This window comes from Etheostoma cragini, chromosome 13 (assembly GCF_013103735.1).
Source record: "Etheostoma cragini isolate CJK2018 chromosome 13, CSU_Ecrag_1.0, whole genome shotgun sequence".
Lineage (NCBI taxonomy): Eukaryota > Metazoa > Chordata > Actinopteri > Perciformes > Percidae > Etheostoma > Etheostoma cragini.
In genome coordinates, this window is record NC_048419.1 from 4,487,081 (window position 1) to 4,500,532 (window position 13,452).

Consider the following 13,452-nt stretch of genomic DNA (forward strand, 5'->3'; position numbering starts at 1 on the left):
TGTATTCTGTCAGACAGAGATGAGACATCCAAACACAACTTTAAGTGTATGTAGAAGTTTATAAATGTCTTAATATATTTTTAAAAAATACCATATTTTAAACACAGAATTGCAGTACAACGTAATAATATTTTGCCCAGGTACATCACCATCAGCCATACATCAGGAGCGTCATTCATGATATTTTAATATCATAATATTGACAACAGGCAAAGCACCAAAGGGATACATAAAGATATGAATGAAGCAACATACCAATGAAAAAAATATAATATTATCCACATATAGTAACTTTTGGGTTGTAACCTTCAAATAAGATTCTAGACTCATCCTGGTGTTCATTTCAAGAATATTTTTTTTAAACACAGCTCCACACAACATCTAGAGAAGGTGAAAGGTATTAATGCTTAACAAAATAAATGAATAGTATACATTTCTTTAAACCACATCCGTGTCATGGGAGTGTCGAATGTGTTTCATCTCAAACATGTTTCATGGTTCTTGCGTTAAGTGGGGTCGGGGCGGTGTGGATAGTGATATCATTTGCTGTCTGGGTGACTGTGACACCACTAAGATGTTGTAATAACGAACCATGAAACCCAATTTCCAAGGAATTATATGAGAATATAATCATGTAATCATGCGGGATATTTTTCCTAACTTTCAAAAGAAAAAGTCAGGATGACTCAAAACTAGCAGACACTATTTTGCTTAAATAATAATACCTTTAAACTTAGTCTACTTGGTTATCACATCTAATCCACAAACTGTTCTTTTTTTCATTATATTTGTAGGTTAACATGAAATATAAGCTGCTGCGCAAATTGTTTAATGATAATTTTTTGGAAAAATCTGATATCAAAGTGCTCATATTATGCTTTTTGGCTTTTCTCCTTTCCTTCACTGTTTTATATATCTTTTTTGTGAACGTTATAGGTTTACAAAGTGAAAAAGCCCAATGTCCACCCGAAAGGGACTTACCGAGATGGTTTCAACAGAAAACACTGATGCACCAAACAGCTCTAGTCTAGTCTTTACTTTCGTGACAATGATTGCCTAGCTACTAGCATGGCATGCCCTCATCCTCTGCTTCTGACTGGCTAGTAGTCCTTACCTAGCTGCTGCGCATGTGCCACTCCCAACAAAGATGGAACAGAAGTGAGATGCCTCACTCTGTAGCTAAAACAGAGAGCTCAACACACAGGGTGAAAAGAGGAGCTGCAGCAATGCACACCAAAAATATGGTGCTTTTTGAAAATGAAACCATGTAAATGTACTATTCTGGTACAACCTCAAAATGCATTTTGAACCTGAAAAGGAGCATAACAGAGCACTTTAAACTTTCCATATAGGTGTGCACCCTTTAATCTGGTCGAAAGAGCAGCCCACACAGATACTGCCTACGCCCCTGCAGAGCATCACTGTGAGAGCCCCGCTCCTCCAGCTCTACTGTACTGTGCATGGCCTATTGCAGCTACAGCTACAACTGGTGGAGGCAAGAATGACACCGGCGTTTCCCTGCATCAAGACAACCTGATCGGAAGGACGGATCTGTTTTATTTCTAGATTTACAAATACCACAATGATGGCGCGGGTCATTGCACCGTTACGGACACGTTTGATCGCGACTGTTTTTACATTTCTTGGACTATGGGGATGTGCGCTTTCCATCAATCGCTACTCTATTCCGGAGGAGATGGAAGAGGGCTCCTTTGTTGCCAATCTGGCCACAGATTTGGGTCTGGATGTTCGCAGTTTGGTGCAGCGCGGAGCAAAGCTCGATGTCATTCACAGCAAAAATTACCTTGACATCAACAAAGAAACGGGGGAGCTGGTAATACGCGAAAGGATGGACCGGGAAAGCATATGCATGACTAAAACAACCTCGTGCTTTCTGAAAATGGATGTCATACTTGAAAAGCCCATTCGCATTTTTAACATCGAGTTGGAGATCTTGGACATTAACGACAACGCGCCTGTGTTCCGCAGGAAGACAATGCACTTGGACATATCGGAGGCAACCCCTCCCGGTGAGAGGTTTTCACTGACAAACGCTGTGGATGCGGATGTGGGGGCGAACTCAATCAAAACCTACTATCTAAGCGAAAGCAAATACTTCAACATCGACATACAAACTGGCAGCGATGGCTCCAAATATGTCGATTTAGTTCTGAACGGTCATTTGGACCGGGAGGAGCATGCAGTCCATAATTTAATTTTAACCGCTGTGGATGGAGGGGTGCCTCCCCGCTCCGGCACAGCCAGCATCGTTATTAACGTCCTGGATATCAATGACAACGCCCCCCTGTTCAGCCAGCCGGTATTTGCAGTCAATGTTTCAGAGAGCTCGGCTGCAGGGACAGTGGTCATGACCTTAAACGCAACAGACTTGGATGAAGGCACAAACGCTCAGTTGATATATTCATACACACTGTACACCTCGGAGAAGACCCAAGAGCTCTTCTCACTTGATCCAAACTCAGGTGAGATCAAGGTGAAGGGGGTGATTGACTATGAAGAGAGTCCGAGTTTTGAGATGCACATACAGGCTCAGGACAGGGGGGCCAACCCCAAGTCAGGACACTGTAAAGTCATGGTGTCCGTCACAGATCTGAATGATAACTATCCCGAGGTGACCATCAAGTCTGTGAAAAGTGCACTGACCGAGGATGTCTCTGTGGGGACCCTGATTGCTGTGGTCAGTGTCAGCGACAGGGACTCCGGAGCAAACGGCCAAGTGGAGCTCACTTTGAGTCAGCAAGAATCGTTACCGTTCCTGCTGAACAAATCCTCGGAGGGTTACTTTGAGCTGCTGGTTTCAAAGCCACTGGACAGGGAGATAATAAGCAAATATGATATCTCGCTGAGGGTGACAGACAAAGGCTCGCCGCCTTTATCTGAAACCGAAACCATCACTTTAGAGATTCTGGATGTCAATGACAACGCACCCACCTTCTCCCAGTCGTTCTACACAATCCATGTTGTGGAGAACAATCTACCAGGGGCGCTGTTGACATCTCTTAGTGCGTTTGACCCAGATCTCAATGAGAACCAGTACTTGGTTTATTTCATAATGGAGAAGGAGATTGTTAACACGTCCATGTCAATGCTGTTCTCCATAAACCCGGAGAATGGTGATCTTTATGCCCTGAAGACCTTTGACTATGAGAGAGAGAGGGAGTTTCTTTTCCACATTGAAGCTAGAGACTCTGGTGTTCCCCCGCTGAGCAGCAATGTGACAGTTCACATCATCATCCTGGACCAAAATGACAACACGCCTCTCATAGTGTCACCGTGGCGGGCGCAGGGCTCTGTGGTAGAGGAGGTGATACCCAGGTCCACGGAGAAGGGGCACCTGATAGCCAAAGTGATCGCCATCGATGCCGATTCGGAGCAGAATGCTAGGGTCACATATCAGCTTCTGCAGGTCAGCGACGCAACCCTCTTCAGCCTGGACCAGTACAATGGTGAAATCCGGACAACAAGGATGTTCAGTTACAGAGACCCGAGACAACAGCGGCTAGTGATAGTCGCCAAAGACAACGGTCAGCCTGCCCTCTCCGCCACTGTCACCATCAAGATATCAACAGTGGAACACGTCATGTCCTTTTCTGAGACCACAGAGTTGCCACTAGAGTATGACGTCTTCACAGACCTTAACCTGTACTTAGTAATCGGTTTAGGGGCTGTGTCCTTTCTGCTACTGATAACCATCTTGGTTATTATTGTCCTGAAGTGTCAAAAACCAAAACCAAAGGCCATCAAGATGCCCCCAGCCAACAGAAACAGTGTGATCAGCAGGAACAGCATGATCAGCCAGAGGAGCTCCACCATCGCAGATTCCACCCTGATCTCCAGCGATGCCTACTGGTACAGTTTGTTCCTCGCAGAGACCAGGAAGGGCAAAGTGGTCGTGAGACAGCCGATAATTCCTAAAGGAGCTGGGTATTTTGTGTCCAGCATACCCAGAAGCATAGGGCCGAGTGAGACCACAGACTCCAGAGCATCCACACTGGAGGTATGTATAAATACAAAAGTAGCTGGGTGCTTACAGACAACACAGAGGGAACCAGAACATGTTGGTGGGACAACTTAGTAGTTGTTAATGGTGTTTGGGAACTTACTACATGTCATGTTGTGTCGAATTTACTTTGGCTTGCATCCACAGTAAATACGACAAAACTTTTTTAAGCCTTTCAGCTAATAGTGGTTTAAAAAAGTGCCTTTACTATTTAATGATTCCTACAATAGCTCACTTTTTTTATAGGTATACATACATTTCAAATGGGTCACACATGCAAAATTAGAAAGACAATTGTCCCATTAATCATTCTGCTTCATGCACATGTTATTCATTATTTTAAACATAGAGACACTTTGGGGCAACTACTGGTAATTAGATTGTCTCCAAGTAGATCTCATTGTGCACAGTTTTAACTCTCCAGAAGTGGATTCCCCATAGAATACAATGCAATGTTAAAACCGTGGTTTGGCTTGTGACCCCTTACAAAAAAGCAGTTTTTATGTGAGACCCCTTGTCATGTTTTAGATGTGTAGTAATGTTTGCCTTCTAAACATGTCAGATGGTTTGTTTAAATAACTTTTTCAGCGTTGAAATGGTCAAATTATCTTTTTGATTTATCTCGTGAGACACACAGACTCAGACAAATTCCTAATTACTCAACTGTATTAAAAGCTCTTAATATACTGTCTGTGATATAAAGTTGTTAAACTAGTTCCGCCTCGACCAGCTACAACATTAAATTCTACTGCACGTTGATGCATATTCAGTGCAATAATGTCATACATGTACAGTTTACAATGTCAGTTACGGATGCCACGTTTTCTTCAAAACAAGTACTTTTATTGTTCATACGTTTAAGTATTTTCGCTGCTAAACTTTTGGACTTTTTGGGATTTGAATGCATGACTTTGATTAGTACTCAAGTAAATTTTCACAATACATTTACTAAAAGAATCAAGGATCTGAGTACATTTTCCACGACTGTAACTCTCACACGTACTTTGAAATACTTTTACGCTGACACCAAAGAAGTATTTGGTAATAGTTTATTATATTTAACGGCTGGCCTATGTATGTGTATTGAATGGTATCACTCTGATGGCAATTTTGTTATTGAATAGTCTTAAATTCACCTGAAATATGATGCAAATGAAAACAAGTATAGGAAAAAATATCATTGAGGTTGATGTTGGAAAAATACTGCATTAGGTCCAACATATACACGTACATATATATATACATACATGTGTATATATATATATATATACATATATATATATATATATATACACATACAGTACACACACACATATATATATATATACACACACACACACACACACACACACAAATATATACACACACACACACACATATATGCATACATACATACATATACATACATAATGGATTGCACCTATGGTCCAAAGGCAACAGAAAAGAAATCTGGGATAAAAAGTTACAACTAAGAATATTGGCATGCTGATGTTTGTTATCAGTGTGTTTCTACCATAAAACCATCTTACACTTTCATTGCATAACTAGGCCAAACAAATACCCCCCAAACTAAAAATGTGCCACTGTTCGATGTCTTATGTAGTATGTAGGTCATTTATTGCAGCTGCATAACACACAATCAGAGCATAACTAGTGGGTGTAACTGGGGGAGTACTTCAAAGAAGCCCAGACATGGAGGGGTTCTCTACAAGGACAAGAGATATGGCTGTACTGAGATGCATCATGCTCGGGGGGTCTGCAGAGTCTCCAGCGGGGCATCTGCACACAGTAGACTGTAATCAATGTAGAACCGCTGAAACAGTTCCAGATGTTGTTTGCTTTTGTACAGCTGGACCCGCAGACTAAACTGAACCAGTTATCCACTGAAAGATTAAACAACAGGAATATGCATAAATGCACAGGTGCATGTGGAGTAGGGCTGCAAAATAATATGACCTTTTTTTGTTGTTGTCACCACAATATCAATTGTCGCAATATACATATTGTGTAAGGCCCAATAGACACTAAGAGATTTTTTTGTTTTAGATGAAAGGAAATATCAACAGAAAACTACATTTTAAAATGTAAAAGTGGGGCATTTTTACAATCAACTCAATCTTCAATTTGTTTAATAAATTAATCTTGGTAATACTTTCCTTTTGTTTTAAATTCAACAAGCAATTTGTTGTATTTTAGCAGAATGGTGAAAGCCGCAGAAATGCAGAACTGACTACATTTCAATTCCCATTTTTCCCTGTTATTGTGCAGCCCTAATGTGGAGAGAGAAAGAGAGAAAGAGAGAGAGAGAGATTTGTGTATGATGTGTATGTATTGAAAGTGTGAGTCTGAGTTTCACATGTAGCACTGAACTTGTCTCTTTTTTCTGTTCTTAAGTACTCAAAATGAAAGGAAGTCCATTCTACAACTGGAGGTATGCTGGTTGCTAACTACAATCTGTAGAGCCACTATAACTATTTAAACACTTTCTATCCTTCCCTATTTGGTATATATTCTTGGTTTGGCTCAAAAATCTGGTTTGATAAACTATCACAGTTCCCATTGCAAATATTTGGTGCGTTGGTCAACAAATTTTCCTGATTAAATAGAGCACAATATGTCCATTTGTCCTCGGTCGGACTCTGTCTCTCACAAATACAAACAATCTGTTCCAGTGCAACGCTATTGTGAGCAATTGGACAGTTTCTCAAGTGCGAAAAGAGCTTACTGAGAGCTGAGATTAGAAAAAAATTGGCTGCCGGTCAGACCTGTGCTTTGCACATCTGGCTACATTGGCAGGGATTCAGGACAAAGTGATGGCACAGATATATATTTAAAAAAAAAAAAGGATCTTGGAATGATTTGTCTGGAATAGTTTCTCAGCATGTAACATACCTGAGAGCACAGACTGTGTCAACTATCTCCACATCCTTGCACATGAGCTATGTTAGGGCATGTTTCAAATTTATATGAATTGTCCTATAATAATATGGAACCTGTACTTTTTATTGTCCCTCTATAGTTGTAAAATTGGCCCACCAAATACCAAATAGCACATTGTGATGCCTGCTTGTGCATGCTTTAATTACACCCCTATTATGGTTAATTGCTTTGTCATATTTCATTGTAGCTATGTATATATCTAAATCCTCAACACTGATTTGAAAGAAATAAAAAATATAGAAACAAGTTATTGATTTACCCCTGATTTGAAATGTCCCTGAAACCCAAAGACATGTCAATGATGGTGGCAGTAACCAGTCACAATCCACTGTTGCATGAGTGAGGACTTTCTATAAGTTTATATCGAGGTTGACTTTCTGTGTTTTCTAATTCTATGTTCTGTCTTTTAGCAGGAACCCAGAAGAGAACTACCATGATATAATCATCTCTTCATGGGAGTCTCTGGCTGAAATTCCTTCCTGTGACTCACAAAGAAGAACAACAACTGTCCTCCCTCAGTCCCTCTGCTTCAACTTGCTCTTTCTCTCCAGCTCCTCCAAATCCCCCATACAAACATCAACCACGGATCACCTCAGCTTTCTACCTTCTCTTTTAAGCATGGAGCTGCATGATTCTACAACATGTTAAAAATATTTGACATTAAATTGAAATCATTTATGGCAGGATATTTGAACATTTCTAGAGTTGCCTCACATAGTAAATCATTCCTTCCTTAAAGCTTTGAAACACCTCAGTGGACAAATTTGCCTTCTCTCCAGGGTTTACGCCGTGTGCTGTAGTGCTAGAAACCATCAGTAGCTCAACATACTTAAGTCGCCATCATGCAACCTTTTCTAAGCAAGAGCTTAAAATAACGCCTATTCACAAATACACATACGAATCAGGGTGAATGGGATTCTTCCGCAAATCTGGTAAGTACTGAACTGTAGCTGGTGATGTCACTGATTCAGCCTTTACACTTGGTGTTTATCTTTTTTAAATAATAATTTCTACTGTTTTATGAGTCTTGCTGTTCAGCAAGGGTCACACTGTCAGCCAGTAACTTGCCCATAAAATAATCACTTATCTGATTTTAGATTTTTTTTAAACATTTGATGTACTTAACAGTGAGGATTGTGTGAAAAGGACAAAAAAGAATGAAAGAAAAGAAAACTGCAAAATGTAGAAAAACAACAGGAAATACATTGTTTCTCTTTTTATTTGATTGTAGATACTGTAGTTCAATAGAAATTATAATGGAGTCAGAGAAGCAAAAAGACTTTTAACACCGTCATTAGGTGTACAGTTTATATTTTACAGACATCTGTGCTGTTATAATGGACGGGGCACACCGTTATCTGGCTGTTTTGGGGAGAATTACACCGCAATATTGGATTTCCTGAACTGTGTTCAAAATCTAGCATTCACTCTTTCAGCCTGTCTCCTCTTGATGGGGTGAGTGAGCGAGGGTGCATGGGGGAAGGTGTGTTCAAATTTTCATATCGCAAAAATGGGGTTGGGGCAACAGTGGGCAGTATGTAAAACATTCAAACATAATAGTTTTTAAAACAGGGTCAAATGTCAATTCCACAACAAGAGTTGACTTTCACAATTATAAGCTAATAATGTCCTAATCTAATTCTAATGATAAAACTGGCAAAACAAATATAATCTGCATACATTTATTGCACAGTGCAAACACATTAATCAATCAAAATATACAATTACAGTGGAAATCTAACAAAAAAACACATTTTGTATTAATAAGAGTAAGAATATTAAAATGTATTAGTCTTTGCCATGGCGCGAGGGAATATAAAGTCCAGGCAAGGTATTGTTTTATGAATATCCATGTTTTTATAGATATTTTATGTAACTTTTAATGCTGCTTTTGTGAGCTTCTTGAAGGGCATTTTGTGTTGCATATTTGGAGTTGGGTGCATATGATGTTGTTTTAATAGTTATATATAAGTTACAATTGAAACTAGAGTACTTTTCTTGACCTCAAAGGATGCGCTGTTGCACTACTGTAAAGCCCAGGACTTTCATCTCTCAGAAACAAGGAGGTCATAAGGGCCACTTATTAGGGTGCTAAATGATAGAATCTAATTGGGCGAGGCTAGGATATGGGAAAGGAGAAAAGGAGAACAAAGTGTCGTGATTATACCGTAGTTGCAGTATTCTAGTGCTGGCTCCGGAAATAAAAACAGCTGAACACGTAGACGGTGCATAAGAAGTAATAAGCAGATGACAGCACTTTGAAATATGCACCAGATCCAAATGCGATCGCAGAACTCACTCAGTGATGCAGTAAAAATAGAATATTTTAGAAGTATCGAGCTACATATTCTGAGTCAGTGAAATCTATCCTCTCGCTCTTCCTCTCCTACTGTTGCCTGGAGTTGGTGTTACACCAGGCTTCATCAGACATAAACACAGCTGTCTGGCTGTCTGTCTGTCAGACTGAAGCTGTCACATAATGGGGGATCTCTTGCTGTGGAGTACATGTTATGTGTGCAAGCAATGCCTGAACCGTTTGATTCCAACAGTGTTTAAAGAATGAATGAATTGCACATTTGATGAGCTCCTTGCGTGCCTTCTGCATTGTTAACGATATACTATGTGACTGTTGATGAATGAAATAACAACATGTCATACAATATTACAAATTACAGTTACAGTATCCCAACGATAAAAATACCATGATAGCTAAAGGCATTGTTGGATAGGGGCTGAGTCTTTTGGTTTCAGAGCGAATGTTCTACTGGGAACCAGTAAATGCATTTACTGTAAATTAAACTGCTTTATACTTTGTGTTTTTTATACAGTAGACTTTTTTGATATCTTCTGTATTCACTGTGATCAAACTGCACAGGAGGTGCTTGTGCTCGGTATAGTATCAGTGTGTTATTTCTCATGTGTGTGGACACAGCTCAGTTTTTCCTCTGCTAATTTGCCAGTCAGATTGTACAGTATGCTTCGAGAGTTGCATCAAACCTTCCATCTCACTCAGCGGATCAAAGACAGAATGGGAGAGAATGGTTTTGCTTTCATTACAAGTCTAGTTAATTGTCGAGTTTTGATGTTGCTTATTTGGCTTAAATGTTCTGCCTGATCATGCTAGTTTGAATAAAGCTTTTTAATCTGTCTTTCTGTTGTGTCGGTGATGAAAACTGAAGCAGAGTTATCAAAATGACTTCTGCAATGTGACACACTTGCTTTATTTCTCTCTATTTCTCTCTCTCCGTCTCGCTCCCCCTACACCTCTGACCCCCCCTCTCTCTCTTTCCCTGCTTCCTCTCTCTCTCTCTCTATGTCTCCCTCTTTCTAAAATTCTCTTGCATACACACATTTTGACCCAGTTTCTCTGGATAACACTCTGTACTAATTCCTAGAAATTGAAACCAAATAAAGGAGTTGTGCCTGCAGTTCTAATTGCAGAAGTAGAGAAATAATAGCTTTGTCAGGATTAGTAAAAGCCCAGAGACAAATTGCATGGTCTGCTCTTCACTGTGACCACACATGGCTTTCAGCCTGCAGTCCCACAGGACAAAGATGTATGAGGGACCCGTGAATGTGTTTGATCTGAAGCAATTCCCATTATAATTACGGGCATCAGGTCGGTCTACTTTGCCAATATTATTGTTCTAATTACAGACTTGTACTGCTAAAGTGTCAATTAAAAGTCCATCAGACTTTTTGAATTCAGCATTTCATACTCCACAACAGTCCAAATAGTACAACGGAGTTAAATGAGAAATGGTATAGAGATGATTAAAAAAAAAAGCAGTAATCAGCTAAATTTGGAACACAATTCAAAATAGTTCTAGCATATGTTGGATAGGGGGTGAACCAAAGGATAGCACTCATCTCAGCAGCACTTAGCAACACAGGCACTACTACAGGCCCGAAGGTCTGCTGGTAACTTGTGTTTTAAAGATTAGAAGTAGGTCGAAACAAATAAATCAGTGCAGCTACTGTACATTCATTTATGCTATGAATGTACAGTGAATGTATGAGTATTGCTGTTATACTACCCATCTCCCCAGTGGTCTACATTTTCAGCACTGGTGCTGTCCATGGTGCTGAAAGTGTTGTGCAACCCAGCTATGATAAAACCGGGACACTGGGGTGCAAAATACTACTTTTTATTACACTTTACTAGAGACACACAGAGCTGGCAGATCGGGCTGGGCTATATTATCGGCCAATATTAGGCATTTCAAACTATTTGTATCAGCATATAGTAAAAATGAATATTTAAAAAGAAAAAGGATGAAACACCCTTCAACCATGTCATGAGTGTTGTCTCTCAAATGATTTGTGGTCTTGAAAAGGCATGCAATTAAGCTCTCATTATACATCATCAGGATTTATTTGTACAGTGCTACTTTGGCTCCATTTCCAGCCTTTGTGCTTCATCATAAATCACTTTGAAATCTTCCCCCTTCACAATCAGAGAACTGCTTTTGTCTGCACAGAGCTAGACTCGTAAAGAGCAGCGTATTGATCCAGTAAATGGATTTTAATGTCTGTCTGTGTCACCAATGAGTACTGGATTACAATATTAAAAATGGAGATTTTCAGAGAATTGTAAAAGCTGCTTAAGCATATTTTAACCAGGGTGTATGCATTTGCTCAATCCTGTCTAGATTTTGTTGCTATAAAAGTTAGTTTATGTTAAATCAGTATAGTGTTTCCAATTTGAATATTGAACTTTAAACTAGTCTCTGTCCTCTAGTCTCAGATGTAATGCTGGTTTTGTCCTTAATTTTAGGATTTTGCGGCAAATTCCTTGCTTAAGGCTGTAGATGTCAACAGTTAATTCAAGCTCTGGCATGTAGCAGAGGATGTTCTGTAGTGCCCTCTGTTTGAGTGTTTACGCCTGGAGTATGTGGAGGAAGGGGGGGGTGTAACAGAGTGTGTCATACTGTGTGAGAAAAAGGATTTGGGTACTGTCATAATCAGTGCAAACCAGCTATCATTACACTTGTCATTTAATGTGATAGATTTTTAGGTCATATCAGAGCAACTTTATCAGCTAGACAAGTTTAGTCTCCATAATAACAAAGCACTCTCAAAATGTCTGCTGATAACAGTAACAGTGGTTACATTTCAAGCTTTGTTAAAAAACAAGTCTCCACCTGACTTGCATCATGGATTGTCACTCACGACTAAGACCACTCCCCTCCCAAGGTTATGTAACTCAGGCCGCCAGACTCTCTTTTCCCTACAACCCACACCAGACAGAACAAAGGGACGGAGATTATGAGATTAATGGACAGTCCACCTGTATAATCCTTCTATAGAGTCACGTTACATGTTTTGTCTGAATGTTAAATTGATTGTTTTGTCTGTGCCTTTGTCTAGATTCCAGAGTGCAATGCTGTTAATTAAGTAAGAAATTAAGGGCAGGTTGTCAATATGTTAAGGATTTAAGTCAAGATGAGCTCAATCTAATTTATTATTGATAGTTTTTTGAGATCTGTAACATTTTCTTTTAAATTGTACTTTGTTTTGACAAAACCTGGAACCTGTGTTTAAATGTGCACACCACATCAGATGTTTACTGAGCCAACGCCATCACAACCATTTCATTTTTACAAGCTTCTTCTAGATATCTTCATAAGTCTTGCACGAAAGTCGCCCATGCTACTGAATCAATTCATCTTCACTTCCACTACCAATCATGAGTGTTACAAGTAAAATTGCAATAATATCGGTCGAAGTGAGTGAATCAGATCAGCCGAGAAGATACCAATGGGGTCATGAGTCTTAACACCTAGAGCCTCTGGTGCTACTACAGCTGGAAGGATGAAGTGACGAGGTCTTAAGCAAGTGTCCGGTCCTGTGCAGCTCGAGCAGAAGTCAGAGGGACAATTGACTCGTCATGTGTTACATTTTGTGTGTGCTCCGTGAAAAGATAAAACAGTTGTTGCATCGCCGCGGAAATGGATTTTGAACAGGTTGTCGCTCTGATTCAGAAAACGCACGCTGGACAAGACAGGAATACATATCTATTCCTGCATGTGCAAAGTCTGTGATTTCACACACTAGATCACCACAGACATTAATTTTGTTGCCTTTACACTTCACCCGTTAGATTTAGTTTTTGATGAGGAAAATGCTTGTCTAGATTAGAAGGAATATATCTTCCATCATTTTAATATGTATAAATAGAAGTCTATACATGAATAAGGAACAGGGTTCACATTCACTGGCGAACCAGTGAAGGAAGTAGTCTATGCTGATCTGGTGGCCAGGCAGATGGAGTACGGTGAGGGAGTTGAGTGCAGGGAGATTTAGGCTCCATCTTGAGTGACGCCTGTGGCAGTTTATTTTTAATGTGTGGCTGCCCTTGCCAAGGGGTCACTGCTGCACTAGATTGTGTTAGCCATCCACTGTTGCTTGTTTTAGATGATGCATGCAAGCTGGAATCCAGCACAAATACTGTATATTTTGTCAATTTCTGTCTGAAAAATGTACCGAAA

At 39.8% G+C, this 13,452-nt stretch overlaps 1 protein-coding gene and 1 long non-coding RNA gene across 5 annotated transcripts in view; one reads left to right on the forward strand and one right to left on the reverse strand.

The window, feature by feature from the left end:
* Nucleotides 1-1,399: 1,399 nt before the first annotated feature.
* On the forward strand, nucleotides 1,400-10,110 carry LOC117955593 (protocadherin alpha-C2-like). 4 transcript variants are annotated; one of them, XM_034890184.1, is made up of 3 exons: nucleotides 1,400-4,018; nucleotides 6,416-6,452; nucleotides 7,375-10,110. In XM_034890184.1, the coding sequence occupies exons 1-2, from the start codon at nucleotides 1,583-1,585 to the stop codon at nucleotides 6,425-6,427; spliced, it is 2,448 nt and encodes an 815-aa protein (XP_034746075.1). In that variant the 5' UTR covers nucleotides 1,400-1,582; the 3' UTR covers nucleotides 6,428-6,452; nucleotides 7,375-10,110. The 4 variants fall into 4 exon arrangements, with proteins under 4 accessions (XP_034746075.1, XP_034746072.1, XP_034746073.1 ...); XM_034890183.1 differs by having other exon boundaries at nucleotides 1,401-4,018; nucleotides 7,372-10,110; XM_034890181.1 differs by lacking the exon at nucleotides 6,416-6,452 and having other exon boundaries at nucleotides 7,372-10,110.
* Nucleotides 10,111-11,219: 1,109 nt separating this feature from the next.
* The window catches only part of LOC117955412, a 20,967-nt gene continuing 18,734 nt past the window's right edge, over nucleotides 11,220-13,452 (reverse strand). The window contains exon 3 of the long non-coding RNA XR_004659040.1: nucleotides 11,220-11,272. This is a non-coding gene — a long non-coding RNA (uncharacterized LOC117955412). The remainder of the gene's footprint in view (nucleotides 11,273-13,452) is intronic.

What these genes read in the sequence shown, in the direction of transcription:
- LOC117955593 (XM_034890181.1), top strand. Translation starts at nt 1,583, where the DNA reads ATGATGGCGCGGGTCATTGCACCGTTACGGACACGTTTGATCGCGACT. An exon ending in CCAGAGCATCCACACTGGAG is followed by an intron (nt 4,019 to 7,371) that starts GTATGTATAAAT and finishes TCTGTCTTTTAG; the next exon opens with CAGGAACCCAGAAGAGAACT.